Genomic DNA, 17441 nt, shown 5'->3' on the forward strand with positions numbered 1-17441 from the left:
GAAATAATTCTGTTTAGCAGAATAGTCCATTAGAGTTTGCAGCTCACCCCAGCTGCTGCAGCAATGTGGTCTCTACCTTTGTATCTTGTTAACCTCTGAGGTTAATGTTCGTATATCACACTAGCCATACTTCTCATTATGTACAATTTCTTATTTACATAGGTTTTTTTAAAGGTAATGTCGGATGAATTATATCAGCATGTGAACCCAGCTACTACTTGCACAGCAGGTTTAACCACACAAATGCGACTTCCTGTAAAAAGTACAATATGTTAAAAACATATTGTAGAGGGCTTTTGTAATTTTTCCTTGTGAAGTGGATTTGTTGCAAGGTAGAACAAGTCCTTGACCACCCAAATAACTTCTGATATCAATAATAACGATCAGGCTGGTGAGAAGAAAAATAGTACAAACCAAGTTTTGATAAACAAAATGAAAACAAAAGTTTAGGAAAATGTTCACTAACTAGCAGTTTGCAACTTCAAACAACTTTACAAAAACTCCTTAGTTAATGAGGATAACTAAGTAATTATTAGCATCCTCATTTTAAAAAGTGAGGCATATTCTTAGCTTTTGTGAAATATCAAGTCAGTGGAGCTATGGCTGTTTACACCAGCTGAGGATCTGCTCCAGGGAAACGGACTGAGTTTTGTGTAAGTCTGAGATCCAGTATGGGCTTCAGTGGTACTACTCACATGCTCCAGTACTTTGCTGGATCGGGGTCCGAGTGCTCAACACTGTGCAGGATGCAGCCTTTAGTTCTGAAATTGGTTAGTTCCATGGTCACTATAATCTTTTGTGGGAGTGAGTTCCATGGCCCAATAAAGGCTATGATCAGCTATCATGGTTACAGGGTGAGCTGTGGTTTAGCTCCTTTTAGTCCCTCTCAAGTGCACGCCTCCTGGGTGGAATTACGTGGCCCCAGTGTTCTTAGACTGGATCTCTGGGCTGCAGCTCCCCTGTGAAACAGTTAGCATGACAGACCCAACTGGGTTTGGCACCTGGGAGCCTCTGAGCAGTTGCTGATTTAAAGAGACTCAAAAACAGCTTCTTCAAAACAAAGGGTTATTTATTAACCCGAAGGTACATAGCAAGCAGAGAAAGAGGCTAACAACAGAAGGCCTATCCACCTGGTCTTACCTAACTATATTCTTTGCTTGCAAGCTCCAGCAGCAGCTGCCTGCTCACCTCCCTTTCTCTCTATGCTGGTGTCTTTAATGGTTTAGTGCTCCTTTGATCTTAGGTTCCAGCCTGGGAAAGGTTCCTTTAATTCCATGCAGTTATGCAGAAAAATATCAAACAGGTAAATTGAAATGCAACTGATATTCATAAAAAATAATACAGATATCTCCTTGTTCTCCACATAAGCATTTTACATTCTCTTTCGTCACAATTCTAGTATGGCTTACATTATCTTTGGTAACCTTTACAATGAACATGGTTCTAACTGCTGCTATAGAGGATGTGGTCCATTACATAGGGCACTGAACTGGAAGTCAAGAGACATGGGTTGTGATTATTATTAGTCATCTTTCTTATGGTAGTCTCCAGGAGTCAACCAAGAACAGGGCTCCATTGTGCTAGCCACTGTACAAACATAGAATAAGAGACAGTCTCTACACTGAAGAGCTTACAATCAAAAGGCTTGTCTTCACTGCAGTATTAACTCAAGGTAAATTAAGTGTTGCCTCTAACTCGACTCTCAGGTGACCACTGATCCCTTATTTTAAGGGATCATCCCTTATTTCTTTGATTTGTCTCTTTAGGGTGACACCCATCCCTTATTTGAAGATGTATTGAATTGTATTAAAACTGATAGTAAGTACCATTTTAAACATTAAATTGAAGCTTATAATAATTGCATTGTATATCTGAGGGCAGTGGAAGTATACACTTAAGAGAAAAATACATGATGTGCTAGAGGAAATGGTGTTTGCCTAAAATGTCCCTTACAATAAAGCCTTGTCTCTTAATTTTTCCTGTGGTTTTCCCTTTTTTCCATCCAACAAAGACACTTACCCTACCCGACTTCCTTTCACGGTTCTCTACCACAAAGTAGGTGGTGCTTTAAACTCGAGCTAGCTGGCCTAAGAGGAGGTTGGGGTTGCAGCTCCCATGCTGCTGATAATTGAGCTAGTAATCGAGTGGGAACTCAGCTTCTCTGCTGTTAATTCAATCAGTCTGTGCAAATGTTCTCACTTAAGCGTCACTGACCGGAATGTGGGCAGTCGGGCCTAGTGACTGGATCAAGAGTTGGCAGTCAGGGATAGGAAACCAGGGTCAGAGCTGGAGTCAGAGTCCAGAGCCAAAGGTCAGGGTGAAGTCAGAGACAAGGTTTAAAGCCAGGTTATCTGAAGTGGCAAAGCAGGGGAAAGGCTGGATCCAGGACAGGAGTGGGGCTGGAACAAGGCAGGAAAAAGGCTGGAGTGAGCGTGGGAACAAGCAGGCAAAGGACCTAATGCAAACGTGGGTGAATACTTGAGCTGCCATTGGCCTAATACTGCTGCTGGGCTTAAGAGCATGCCTCTTTGTTCTTCTAGCCAATTGGGTGGCTTAGCCAATCAGGTGATTCTGCTGCAAGCCAACTCTTATTCAGCTCTCAATCCTTATCTAGGTAGGTAGAGCTAGCTGGTTCCAGGCTCAGCTACCAGCCCTAATTCATGACATCGAACAAGGCTAACTCAAGTAGTTAACTTGAGTGTGGCTAATTTAACCTAAAACTGCAATAAAGACAAGGCCTAAGTAGACAAGACAGACAAGTGAACAATGCGCTGGCAGCAAATATCATATTCTGCATTTTATTTTATTTTTTTGCGAGGTGAGGAGGTTGGTTTTTTTAAAATTTAAATCCTTGGATGGAGTTATCTGAGGGGGGGATTCTATCCCTGGCCTGTACCTCAGGTACCCCAGTGTAAATGAGGATAATTATATTTACCATAATTTCTATAGTGCTTTGAGATCTGTGGATGAAAAGTGCAGCTGACCTAGCTTAATTGGTGTCTGTGTTTCTGTTGAAATAATAATAAAATTATTTTCGTATTAAAATTAAATACTATTGTTAAAATCAGTTCAGCATAGTATAGTAGTTCAAATAACCTTATATTTGGAGATCAGTTTTTCCTTTTTACTGTTTTTTACATAGAAAAGGGTGATCTGAGCCTAAGTAATTCAGAGGTTAAATTATTTCATTTTTAAGATTGTCCCTTTAAAAAAAAAACCTGCAGTATTGTACAGTAATGGCCCTGCAGAGATCCTGCAGTAATACACTGCAGTATCTCTACTGTAAGCTGCAGTGTTTTAGACCATTACAGTAGAATATTTCAGTACTTTTCTCATAAGGGAGTGTTTATATCCAGCCATGGGCCTTAAGAGAAATACATTTGATTGTCTCAGCTCAGTTCATAGTAAATTATGGGTAAAAAAACCCCAACAACCCTACTACAACTGTAGGGCAGGGCTACACAAAACACAGTGGCATGACTTCTCCCTAAAGGATCGTGTACATTGCAGGAAAACTCATTTGCCTTCACAACTTTTTCCCTGTGAATCAACAGAACATTTTATTTTTCAGCTTGCATAAAAAAGAGCAACATATTTCACATGCATTCATGCTACCATGGATGTTTTCTGAATTATTACATTTTTTTAAATATTATAGAGGGTAATTCTACAATAACCAGAATGCAAATTAACAATTAATGCCATGACATCAATCCAATCTGTTCAGTGGGTTTCATTAATATTACATCTCAATCAAACACTTACGCCATTTAAACAATTTTTATTACTGCCCCAGCTACACGCCTTAAATGATCTAGAATTCTCTTGTTCTATCCTATGGCACAGTACTTTAAATATGTTGAAAATATAGATATCTTTGAGAGATATTGTCTAAAGTAGCTTTGCAAGTATATTCCATGGTTGCTTTACTTACACAAAAGTACTCAGATTTTAAATAAATTTAGGCCACATTCTGATACCCTTACTCATGTTGAATAATGTGACAGATATGGCAATTTCCTGCAATGTTGTTGGGAGACTTTATTGAATTATCTTTTGGTGCCCTTAACTGTGAAATATACAACCTTAGTGAACAAATAACCCAATTGAAGTCAGTATTTCTTGTGCAGTAAGAAGCTGCTATATGTGAGCGTAAAGATATCAAAATCTAGCCCTCTAATAATATGTAAATTAATGAGATCCGTGCATGGAGGGGTTCATCTATGTCTGCATATCCCCACTCCTGTATGGAAGGTTAGCTCAGACCCATTCCAAAGGCTTTTCTGTGGACCAGCACCTAATGAAAGGTGCTCTGTATCCTTTGATATCACTGGCAGTGGAGGGCCATTCGCACCTAACAGGATCAGGACCTTCAAGAACAACTCCTACGTCCTCCACAGCAACCCTGGAAACATATCACATATCCTACAGTAGGTAAGATGTTAGCAATGCTGGTAAATGAGCCTTTATCTTTGAATGTTCCAGATTACATGTGTTAGTTTTCAGGGAAGACAAACCATCAGGAAGAAATTATATCTTAACTCATTGTTTCATAGATTCCAAGGCCAGAAGGAACCATTGTGATAATCTAGTCTGACTTCCTGTATAACACAGGTCATAGAACTTTTCCAAAATTATTCCGAGAGCATATCTTTTAGCAAAACATTCAAACTTGATATTAAAATTGTCAGTGGTGGAGAATGCACCGTGATCCTCGGTAAATTGTTCCAATGGTTAATTACCCTCACTGTCAAAAATGTCCAGGTGAGTCGCATCATATGCGCATTTAACTTACATGAATTCAACTATACGCATTCAGCAAAAAAAAAAAGAAAAATAACAAGATACCTGTAAATAGTGCGGGCGATTCCACCCACCATTCCACTCAATGAGTATATGCCCCAGAGTAAGCGTGAGATGGGAGATGTGAATTTGCTGTTCCCTCAGTCAGTCTCAGTTCCCGCGTACCTCTCATAGTGTGAGCATCTCGCCATGCTGAGTGTGATTCTAGTTTTTAAAATACTGTACGTATTTTTCGTACAACATGGCCCCTAAACGCAAGCCAACTACTTCATCTGGTACACAACCGAAGAAACAGTGATCTGTTCCAATGCTGGAGGAAAAACTGGCTGTGTTGGACTTATTGAGAGACAGTATGTCGGTCTCCAACATGGCATGTAAATATGGCCGCAACGAATCTAGCATCCATGCCATCAAGATTTGAGAGAGAGAAATTTGTCAAGCCGTGGCATCAAGTGCTCCAGTAACCGCTAAGGTGATGAGCCAGGTGCATGATAAGACTTTAGTGAAGACTGAAAAGGCATTAAACTTATGGCTGGAAGACATGAACCATAAACGTGTGCCTATCGATGGCAACACGTTGCAAGAAAAGGCTCTTAGCCTCTACGCGCTGTTCAAACCTCCCCCCAAAGAGGGACAGCCTTCTGATGGGAAGGAATTCAAAGCCAGCCAAGGTTGGCTTAACAGTTTTAGGAACCGCTTCAACCTCAAAAATGTGCAGACTACTGGTGAAGCTGCATCTGTCAATGAAGAGGCAGCAAAAGCCTACCCCGAACAATTAAAGAAAATCATAGAAGAAAAAAATGCCCAACTGCACTTACACTTTGAAATCAGAAAGACAGGCCCCTGGCTTGAAAGCAGCTAAAGACCATGTGACTGTTGTTTTGTGGCAATGTGGCTGGGTATTTAATAAAGCTGGGCTTGCCCTACAGAACTGCAAATCCCTGTGCCCTAAAAGGCAAGAACAAAAATCCCTTGCCTGTGTTCTGGCAATCAAATAAAAAGGCTTGGGTGACGGCAGCGTTATTTCTGGATTGGTTCCACAAGTGCTTCATTCCAGAGGTCAAGCGGTACCTCGAAGAGAAAGGACTTGACTTTAAAGTGTTGCTGATCGTAGACAGTGCTCTTGGCCACTCTGCGGCACTCCGGTTTGCACATAACGACATTGAAGTCTTCTTTCTCCCCCCCCAATACCACCTCCATCCTCGAACCTCTTGACCAAGGCGTGATTCACTGTTTCAAGGCCACATACACGAGGCTTACGTTCTCATGGATACGTAGCACTATGGATGCTGATCCCAATCATAATGTGATGGAGTGTTGGAAGTCCTTCAACATTGCCGATTGCATCCATTGCTTGTTTAATATAAGTGATGCAATCAAGCCTGAAACAGTCAATGCATGTTGGTGAAACCTATGGAAAGAATGTGTGAATGATTTTAAGGGTTTCCCAACCATTGACAAGTGAAATGCATCGTTCAGGTGGCCAGGCAAGTGGATGGTGATGGTTTTGTTGACATCCTTGAGGAAGAAATTGAAGAATTAATTGAGAGCCATAGAGAAACATTGACTAACGAAGAGTTAGAGGAACTGATAAAATAGTCTACAGAAGACGAAGATGATGACGATGAAAAGGAAGAGCCAGCAAGTTGGAATCTTCATAAATTTGCTGAAGTGTTCCAAGCAGCGAAACACGTGAATGATTTAATTTCTGAATATGATCCCTCTATGGAACGAAGCCTCAAAATCACACATAGTATTACGGACGATTTGAGACTGTATCAAGAAACATTTGAGACGCTCAAGACACAACAGCGACAGTTGCCGATCACCATGTTTTTCAAGGAAAAACAACCAGCAGCAGATGAGCCTACACAATCAACTTCTTGAGCTGAACCAGAGTCAACCACTTCTTCTACGACTCGCTCTCCGTCACCCAAGCTCTCCGTCACCTCTGTATCCTGGATCGACATCAAGCCCTGACTACCCCCTGTAATTAAAAATACAGTACTGTAAAATTATATTTTGCATATGTACTCTTTATTATATACTGTACATTCTTGTATACGTTATATATTTATACATATTACTGTACAGGGTTGTATACACAAAACCATGTACAGGATACTGTACTTTATGGGCGATTTAAGGGATTTTCAAGGGTAATTTTGACCATATGCGATTTTTGCCTTACGCGCTGACTTTAGAACCTAACCCTCGTGTAAGATGCAACTCCGCTGTACGCCTTATTTCCAGTCTGAATTTCTCTCACTTCAACTTCCAACCATTGTTTCACATGATACCTTTCTCTGCGAGATTGAAGAGCCCATTACTAAATATTTGTTCCCCATGTAGATACTCACAGACAGTAACCAAGTCACCCCATAACCTTCTCTTTGTTAAGCTAACCAGAGCAGTCAGCCGCCAGACAAGAAAGCCTGATAGCTCGTCATAAATGTGGTTCTAACATTACAAAAAAACCACACCCAAACTCCTGGAGCCCACACCCCAAACCTCCTCCCAGACCCCAACCCTGAGCCCGCTCTCCAAACCCCTCGGCCCCAGCCCAGAGGCCCCCCCCACACTCCAAACCCCTCATCCCTAGAGCCCGCACCCCCAGCTGGAACCGTGACCCGCTCCCGCACTCCAACTCCCTGCCCCAGCCCAATGAAAGTGAGTGAGGGTGGGAGAGAGCACGCGACTGAGGGAGGGGGGTTGGAGTGAGTGGGGGTGTGGCCTCAGAGAAGGGGCGGGGCAGAGGTGGGGCCTTGGGGCAGGGCAGGGTGGTGCAAGGGTGTTCAGTTTTGTGCAGTTGATTGGCAACCCTAAATTAGACCCATGTTTTATCCTCCTCATGTTCACTCGACTATAATGGAAATCCAGGCTGGCAACAGTGGAGTCGGATACCTTGCATGTTAATGCAATGTAATATAATTAAAAAATCAATACAGAAATTAATTACATTTTGAATGTTATGTGTAACGAAATAGCGAATTGGATCTGCTACAGAATATCTCTATTCTCAGTAATCATATTTTTTTAGATACATCAGGAAATTTATGTATAAATTTCAAAGTTGTGGTTGTTAAACCATGACTAAATACAAATGCTGATATGATCCATACTGTTTTAAGAGAGAGAGAACATAGGCTATTCATAGTCATATGATATAAAGTGTTACTGTATGCCTGCAGTGCATTCCCCTGCCTCACAGCATTAACAACGACTTATGGCCCAGAAAAATAGCAGGGGAAACTTCCCTGGTAGCAACATGAGATTATCATTATCTGGTTTAGGTATAAAACAATGTAATAACCCATTCTAGTTCACACTGAGCTCAGTAGAAAGATTCCCATGGATTTCAATGGGTATTGGATCGGACATTTGATGCGGTATTTGGTGGGAAGTTACTATAGCAGTCACGTGGGTAAAGTGAGAAAGTAGAATTTAGGCATATAGAGGTGCCTCTTAGTTCAAGGTGAGAGACTGTAGGCTACAGTCAGGTCCTGGGAGGGACTATAGGGTTTGCAAGATAATGAAGGACTTCGCAAAGAGTGGTTTTTCTTGCATTGTTTGTCTTCTTTTATGTTGCTTTCTGTTATTTCAGTGGAGGCCAAGTAATGGATCTGATCCTGTTCCTGTTGAAGTTAATGGTTAAAAACTCCCATTGACTTCAGGGGAAGCAGGAATTGCGCCTGATATTTTGTGTTATAGGAGAGTTAATTAAAATGCCTCAGCTACTAAATCTGACTTGGGGAAATGCTGCTGTAATGCACATGCGCACCTTCAAAAAGAATAGTGCAAAGATTTGGGGGTTTTGTTTAGTCACAAAATGTCAATATAAGAGCTATGTGGAGGGCAGGGGTTCCATTTAATGAAGGATTTTGCAATTTTGAAATTTAGCTTCATTCCAAATCAGAATGAAAACCAAAAATTGATAAATTCTTTGTGAAGGAAAAGTAAAATAAAAAATCATTTTTTGTCGAGCATGCTGTTTTGTTTTGACATAATTGTTCTGTTTTGATTTTAACTTCTTAAAATTTTGCATTTATTAGAATATATGGTAGTATATAATATAGCACAAAAGTTCAAAATGAAAACTAATTTCAAAAGAAATAAATGAAAACATTTCAATCTGAAAATATTAAAAACTGGACCTTTCAGTATCGTCCAAACTTTTTTCCCTGGTTTTCTTCCAAAAGAAAATTCCAGTAAAATCGACTTGATTTTGCAAAGCATTTTAATTTGGATGCAGTATGGTTTGGTCAAAATTTCTCTGACCAGCTCTCATCAGTATGAATAAGGGCGCAGATGTGCAGTTGACATCATGGAGGACACCGTATTTGGCTGTTGAAAGCAAACGTACTTTACTCTGAAGCAGCCTGTTCTTGATGTCCTAAACATTCACTGACTCCAGGGAGAGTCGCTTATGATCAGCAGGTACTCAGCCCTGTCTTAGTTTGGCCTATAGTTAATCAAACAGCTGGGTTTTTTTTTATAAGCAAACATATGCGTTATAATGAGAGAGTGGGGTAGGGGCAGGGCCATGAGCTCCATTTTGTAGTATGACCTATCCTCCCCTAAAAACATCAGAAGTTGAATTGTACTTTTCAGAAAAACCTTTCAGACAGCTGATGTTTTATGATTACTCTGCCAAGAGGTTTGACCAAGTTGTTGTTGTTGTGGTTAAAGGCCCTAAAGGAATTCGGCCCCATTGTACTATAATGAAAAATATTGGTAATAAAAAGTCATTCCCTTTCCCATATAACAAGACAACAGGTGGATGGACATGGGCATATCCTTTATAAGAGACCTAAAGTACATACATAAAGAATACTAGCGTTAATATTTCAGACTATACAAGCTCCTTCTCTTATATGCTCCAGTAACATACCCTACCGATTTTCATGCTGTTAAGTAATAATAGCCTATTATTCTGGATTTCTTAGCTTTAGGATAATTAATGGATTGTCTGTCAATATAGAGCGTACTGTCTGTCTCTGACTATCTATCATACTTATCAGCATCATGTCTGAGCATCTCTCACAGGTAGAAATGACAACAATGAATCTCTCTCTTTCTACCTTTTGATGGCACAAGAGAGGATTGAAGTTTTTTCTGGTTATTATTTGTTTCTTTGCTTGTTTTTTTTAAAGATTAATGAGACCACTCTTCAAGCGTTACTGCTTTTCATTAGATACTTGAAAATACTTTACCATCCGCTCATCCTAAACTAAGAAAGAGATCTATGTATGAAGAGGTATGTAGCTATAAAATTATTAGGGTTGTCATGAGCTCAGGACTTATGCTGGACATAAACCATTACAATTTCATTTATATTTTTAAAAGGCCATAGGCCTGATCTTGCACTGGTTACTCACGCAAACCTACAGTTGTGTGCAGGATGAGGGCCCAGATCTTGGATCACAGAAATTTTGAGCATTTACCCATTTCTCGTGAGAGTAGTCCTAGTGTGTGCAACTGCTGGGAATTCAGAGTAGCAATAGTTGAAATACTGGTTGACAGTCCAAAAATGTCAGTGATGGATGTTGAGTATTATGTTCTGTGTTCGTGTGACCTCAGTTATATACCCAATGATATCTGTTTCATATGAAATATGTATTTTTACAGTAATCTGGAGGAGTGCACTGTTTGTCTGAGAGAGCTGTTATTCAAAGAATAAATTTCAGTGGGAGGGAAATAATAAACTCATGTGAAATTACAGAACAAAAATAAACATTTACAGTAACTACTTTATAATGATTATGCACTTTAACAAGATACTTTTGTTGCTTAAAACTGCAAATACACACTAGTACTCATAGGTGCTAGAACTAGAAGTGCTGGGGGTTCTGCCTCACTACTTGGCTTGAAGTGGTTTCCATCATATATGGGGTTTACAGTTTGGTTCAATGGTTCTCACACCCCCACTATACAAATTGTTCCAGCACCTCTGCTAGTACTAAAAAATAAAAAATATAAAAAACTTAGATAAAGTTCAGAAAAAAAGCAACCTCTGTTATATTTCTTTAGTTGGGGAAATCTTCCAACCACAGTTCCCCCAGAAAACTCATGTTGTCATTCATGTGTCATTATCTACATTTATTTAAAATTGTTCTTCACATCTTTAGCTCAGGTTGAAAATAACTGAAATACGTGAATCCAGATATTCTGATTTTTTTAATGTAATCTTGTATTTCTTAACATTTTGGGCTACTTCAGAAAGGCAATTATTTCAGTAATTGAATTGCATCTCCCCAACCCCTTGATCTTTCCTTCTTTGCTAGTAAGCTGAAGTAAAACTGTTTTTTAAAGAGCCTGTGTATCTTCTACAGTGTATTCTGGGACTTCTAAATGTGTCATCAAGTTCTGAGTATTACAGACATTAGCTAGATTAGTGTAATTGATTTCTTCAGTTTACCTAACAGGGCTTTTGGTTTGAGGGCCCACTTGCTTCCCGTTTAAATTGTGTGTCTAAACTTTACTCCAATTAATTTGCCAATGAGCTACAACATATTAATAATGTCAAAGCAGATATGAAAGGCCTCACTTGTCAACAGGTGCAAATTAAATAGAGCATTAATGCTTTTGGTTCCCTATCTTAAAGTGTTTGTGAATTAAGTTTCCACTTAGGTCCTAGTATTGGTGTGCAAGATTAAAAAAAAAAGTCAAGAAAAGTAACACTGAAGAGTGTGTGTGTATATGTGTTTACACACACATTTAACCATTAAAACATTAATTTGGCAGGCACAATGCAAAATGCCAGTCTTCTGAGGTTAATAGACCGGACATGCAATGTATGGTTTAAATGTATTTGATCATTGTGTTTTCCTCAGAATAGTTTGCAATAAACCACACATTTACTGTATTTTATGGTTGTGTTACTTTTGTTCTCCAGCGAACAGAGTATTTGCCAAGCCCGGGCTTCAGTTATGGTCTATGATGATACCAGTAAGAAATGGGTGCCAATAAAGCCTGGACAGCAGGGATTCAGCAGAATCAACATATACCACAACACTGCCAGTAACACCTTTAGAGTAGTTGGAGTTAAACTACAAGATCAACAAGTGAGTAACTATGTCTTTTGTGTCCTGTACATATCCTTTGATTTCTAAAGATGTAATCAGTTATATAATTAATCCTACTCCTACAAAGGGTATATACATTTATACTCTGTTCCATAAAGCCATGTCCTGTGTGATTTCTTGATCCAGGGCTGTACCTCTATTTATTATAGCTTGTTGTTTGTCCTTTACGTGAGAGAGAAATCTCATTGAACATTAGGCATGGAAGAATTTGTGTGTTTTCTGCTCCATTTTATTATCCCTGTTTTCTACTGAAGGCTTTGCTCCCTGCTACTCCCCAACTGCTCTTTACTGCTCCATTCATGGTACAAACTTCTAGTATTCCTGACAAATAAGAGATCATTCACTCTCCCTGTGACTCCTGCCTTCTTGTGATGAGTAACTAAGTTCTCATATTGCATTTTAAAAACCTAGGCACATATTCTGATCTCATTTACAATAGCATAAATGGAGCTATGTGGGATTTACACCATCAAAACTGAGTTCAGACTCTGCTCCCTAGTCAATGGCTATCAGTATGATACGGGGGCACTGTCAGCAGCAGTATCAGGTGTGTCAGGCTGAAGTGTGAAAGCATTTGTTCCCAGGAACTATAAGTAGATGTCTCATTCTAAATGTAATATTCACATTCAAGTGAACAAATCACATGATTCTGTAAACTGTTAAATCAATGAATTACTCCCACTTTACATTTTAGAACAAGAGCCTGGGAGTCCAGAGTCCTGGCCCTGTCATTCACTTGTGTGATAGGACATGTCACTTAACTTCTCTGTCTCAGTGTCTGCCTTTTGTAAAATGTAATGATGCTTACTACTCTGCTTTGAAAAGCGAACTGTGGATGGAAAGTGCTATATATGTGCTAATTAGTATTTAATGTTAGACAATCTGATGTACCCACCGCCTTCATGTTTTTTAAAAGGAAACCCAAATAATTTTTGGAAAATGTAGTATGTTGGTTTTCAACTATTTACAGTGTACTTCTGAAACTGTTTAAAATATTTTTTCATCTCTATTTTTATCCTTTTCTGGTCAGCAAAGATGTTATAAATATACATAACTCTTGAATCTTTTTCTTGTATTTTGAATAGTGCTGAAATATGTAAAGCTGCTGTGTTTAATTAGTAACAAGATCAGATATCTTTGTTTATACTTTGGTATCATTGACTGATGTCAGGATGGTTGTGAAGTAGTGCACATTAATGAACTTCTAGTACCTAGCCCAGTAAGGGAAGCACAAATCGTTGTTTCACATGGGCCCAACATAAATAACAGCTGTTGTAATTTGTATACAAATTTTTCAGCAATTGGGTGATGGTTTTTTTTCCCCCTGAACTACTTATTTGTAACCCAGTGGGCTTTCTTAATCAGATTATAACAATTTAAATTTAGGACAAATTTGAGACTTAAATTGTAAATATTGGCAGTGGTGCTTTAAATGTGTCAGTTCATTAGCTTTAGCCACTGGATTGGATTGCAAAAGTCATTGTTTGCATGAAGTAAATAGGTAGGCACAGGTCATCACTGAAAACATCTGAATTCAGGAGGAAACATATGTAAGAAAATAAAATCCATATGACTACTGAGTGGAGGTGTTCAGGAATTTGATGACAAAAAATAACTGAAGCTACCTGGCACTAGGTTAAAATCTCTTCAGAAAATAAGAAGGTATTAGAGAAAATACTAATTTAAAGATGATACAAAAAATGCATTATAATCACAAAATCCATTGGACATAGCATAAACTGATAGATAAGACTGGGATTTAAAAGATCATTTCAAAGTTTTTCAGGTTCAGAATTTAAACTTCTTCACAGCTCTAAATATCATATCTTCTGTAGTGGTTTATTACTGCAACCAAGATTTGCTAAATAGTTGCTTTTAACAACAACAAATGCCATCCAGTGCAAATTGTTCTCTGTTCAAACCAATTCATGTACCCTCATACTGACTTCAGTAAAGTCCCATTGAAAAGTGAGGGTTTGTTAAAATTAACTATTTAGCTAGCAAAGCATGTTTTCTGAAAATGGCCAGATCCTCAGCTAGTGTAAATTGGCATGAAGTGAAATCACCCGGAGCTATGCCGATTTATACCAACTGAGGATCTGGCCCAAAATCCCTAGCACAAGGTCAGTTTAAACTTGTATTGCATACTGATTGGCAGGATGAGAGAGAGAGAGAGATCAGTATAATCTACATGACATGACCTTTATCTGCTTTTAATGTCCTCTGTTTAATTTACTCCTTTCCCTAGATCTCTGAGTCTTTCATTTTAATTTGCATTCTCTGTCTTCTGCTGCATCTTCTGCTGCATGTAGGTTTTCCCTTTCTTCTCTTTCTCTAGCTGCTTTTTCTAGCTTTTTCTTCTGGCCCTTTTCCTGGTTTTCGTTTAACGACATTTACAACTTAGTCCTTATTTTCCTTACCTTTCTATCTCTGTTTGTCCTTTTCTCTAATTAGTCACCACTGAAAAGCTCACCAAAAAGGTTCCATCCCACTAGTGTAGTTTTTAAGATGATGTTGAGTGTGATCATATGTAAATTTAACAACTGGAAGTGGTCATCAGACCATTTTATAGGTCTTATTTATGGGTCTCATTTGCACACTTCGTTCTCTCTCTCTCGCTCTTTCTCGGCTGCAATGTTAAAGTACTTATTAACGACATAGTGCAAATGAAGTCATCTGTTTCCCCTGCACAGATGCACGTATCTGTGTAGACTCATACCAGCATGATCAGCAACCCCAAAAAAGCAGCAGCAGTACAGGATGAGGCACTTCTCAAACTGTGGTCACCAGCACTTTAACCACTTCCATTTTGTTAGTCATTCGCCTTGAATATTTGTCTGCAGAAGTCAGCTGCTTTTAGTTTAATTCAGAGGTATGACTGAGTGATTGTTAAGTGAGGAATTTAATATCAAGTGATACGGCCTCAGGAGGAGCGCCTTATTGAGATGCATGTGGCAGGGCTGTGCTGAAGAAATAGACGGGACAAGTCAAAAGTGAATCACACTAGTCTGGAGGATTTACATAAAGTCCCGAGCTAGAAAATTATTATAAAAATGGGCCCTTGGAGAAGGTGGTACTTTTCAGAATTGACCACTGCAAGGTTAGGCCAGTATTGGAGCTTGTACCCTGACAGCATCCTTGTGGTATAAATTTGCCGCATTTTTGAAAATGTTGGGTCAAATTCATTCCTGGTGTAGGTGAGGTACCTCTTTTATTGAAGTTGTTGGGGCCTGGGCCTGCTTGTAGCAGGATTAAATTTGGCTTGCCCTGTGGAGGTATTAGCCATTCTGAGGTTATTAGGCTATAACCCTCTGAATTTTAGAGTATGTACAGTTGGTGACAATCTGGGGAAACATTGCAAGTGCGACAAGCATCAACCTGAAAGGAAATGTCCCTGCATTATTATCGTATAGTAGTGCCCAGATCCCAATCATAGACAAGGCCCCCTGTTCCAGATGTCATACAGATCCATAACAAAAAGACAGGCCTGCCCCAAGGTCTTTACAATCTAAGCATAATACAAAAGACAACAGATGGATACAACAAACAAAGGGAGAACAAGGTAACATTGACACATTCCTGGCCATCATGAAAAGAAATGGTGGCATTGAAAGATGGCAAATATAATATGGATATACAAATATTTTTTCACACAATTAATAATTAAGCTGTGGAACTCATTGCCACAAGATGTCACCGAGGACAAGAGCTTAGCAGGATTCAAAACAGGATTGGACATTTATGTAGATGATATAATTATCTGGTGTTTCAACAGTAAATATTAAAAGGGATGTGTGATGGGGTGTACGGATCCTGTGCTGCAACAGCTACAATAGAGTTAATGGACAAAGCAACTACTTCCTCACCTGCAACTGATTATATAACCAACAGCGGGTGGGATACAAGGCTGCAGCTCAGGCAGAGAGGGACTGCTGTCAGGGTGTCTGTGGAGGACTCTGCACCAACCACAAACTCAAAGACAGGAAGTGGCCCAGGGAATCAGCAGTGAGTCTGAGGAAGCAGAATGTTGTATCAGCTTAGTAGTACAGGGTTCCGAGACTGGAACACAGAGGAAAGGGAGTGTCTGGGTTCCCATAGAAGGGATTTAAATCCCTCCTAATGCAAGGGGGTAAGGACTACTGAGCTCAGGTTGGGGCTGAAGACCTGACATAAGCTCCTAGGACTGTTTGTTGGACTCTTTAGTGTCCTGGAAAGGGTGGAGCCCTATAAGTGACCCTATGGGAGGGCTGAGTTGTGAGAAGATGCAAACCACTTCAGGCGCAGAGTGGCCATTGATAGGGTGTGCCAGAGGCTTCTACACCATGCCTAGCCATGATGGGGGCACACTGGCCAGTGAGTGACCCTTCTACAGGGGAAAAAGGGTTTTCAGAGGGATCAAAACCATCATGCTTCAGGCCTGAAGTTAAACTCTAACTATTGGGAGTTAGAAAGGAGAATCTTTCCTGGTGGGCAGACTAATCCATCGCTGTTTTCTGCAAGGTTTCTTGCACTTTCCTATTAGACAGCTGCTGCTGGCCACTGTTGGAGCTAAATACTACTCTAGGTGGACCACTGGTCTCGTCCAGTGTGGCAAATCCTAGATTCTGACATATGTAGCTCTAGAGGAAACTTCCCCTAGAAATATTATAATAGCTATGTTCCAAACAGTGGAAAATTTTTCTGTATTTATTTATTTTATTTGCTCCTTTGAAGCATCCAACTTTCCATTTCACAATTCACCTTGTGATCTAACCACCATCTACAGCAGATGCTACTCTGCCCTCATTCTTTCAGCAAGAGGCAAAGCAGTCCCATGTTTGCTTTATTCTGAAACTACTGACTAAGGAGGTAAAATTAAACTCATACCACTTCCTTTCCTTTTCCTTTTAATGGGAGCCACGCTTTGGAGCATGAGGACAGGTTGTATACTTATTCTTCTGCACATTGGTTTTGCTGGCAACCTGGAAAGTAGCAGTATTCCAAGAGTTAATATGGGTGAGAGGGTTCAGAATTCTGTCTCTCCTCCACTTGAAGTGGTTAAATCCTCAAAGTGAAGGTAGCATTCTGAATTCTTCAGACCACATGGAATTAAATGCTCTGAGACGCAAACTGAAGAGTTTACCTGCATTGGTAAATAATTTATTGCAGCGGCTTTTTGCAATTTTTATCTTTAATTGTGTTAGTCATCAAATGCTCCACACCCTTTAGTGCTCTTCAGATTTGTACAGTCCTGCGTCTGAATACCAAAGACTCTCTCCAGATGGAGAGGACAGACTCTTCAGAGTCGAGAGAGAGCCACACACCAGTCTTCCCAAACATTTCTTCAAAGGCTGTGGCTCTGCCTCCCTGACTTAAGTTAGTCAGAGACAGTTGAAAAGCTTAATTTTTTAAAATTGGTAAATGTGAAAAATACTTGCTTGTTTGCCCAGACATAAGACCTCTTTCGCTCTCTACAGACCCATTTCACCATGGGCATTATTCATGCAAACTTCCCTATATTCCCTTGCCTGAGCCCAGAGGGATTGTCTGTAGGATGAGCAAGTAGTTCTGTCT

The 17441-nt window shown here is 39.7% G+C and overlaps 1 protein-coding gene across 2 annotated transcripts in view; it reads left to right on the forward strand.

Annotated features, from left to right (window-relative positions):
* EVL (Enah/Vasp-like) overlaps positions 1 to 17441 on the forward strand; it is a 187118-nt gene that overhangs the window by 69110 nt on the left and 100567 nt on the right. For both annotated transcript variants that reach the window (XM_084631262.1, XM_084631263.1), the window contains exon 2: positions 11699 to 11867. In XM_084631262.1, coding sequence (XP_084487388.1) covers positions 11699 to 11867 — 169 coding nt within the window. The remainder of the gene's footprint in view (positions 1 to 11698; positions 11868 to 17441) is intronic.

The sequence above is a fragment of the Lepidochelys olivacea genome, assembly GCF_965140295.1.
Source record: "Lepidochelys olivacea isolate rLepOli2 genome assembly, chromosome: 6".
In the NCBI taxonomy this organism is placed as follows: domain Eukaryota; kingdom Metazoa; phylum Chordata; order Testudines; family Cheloniidae; genus Lepidochelys; species Lepidochelys olivacea.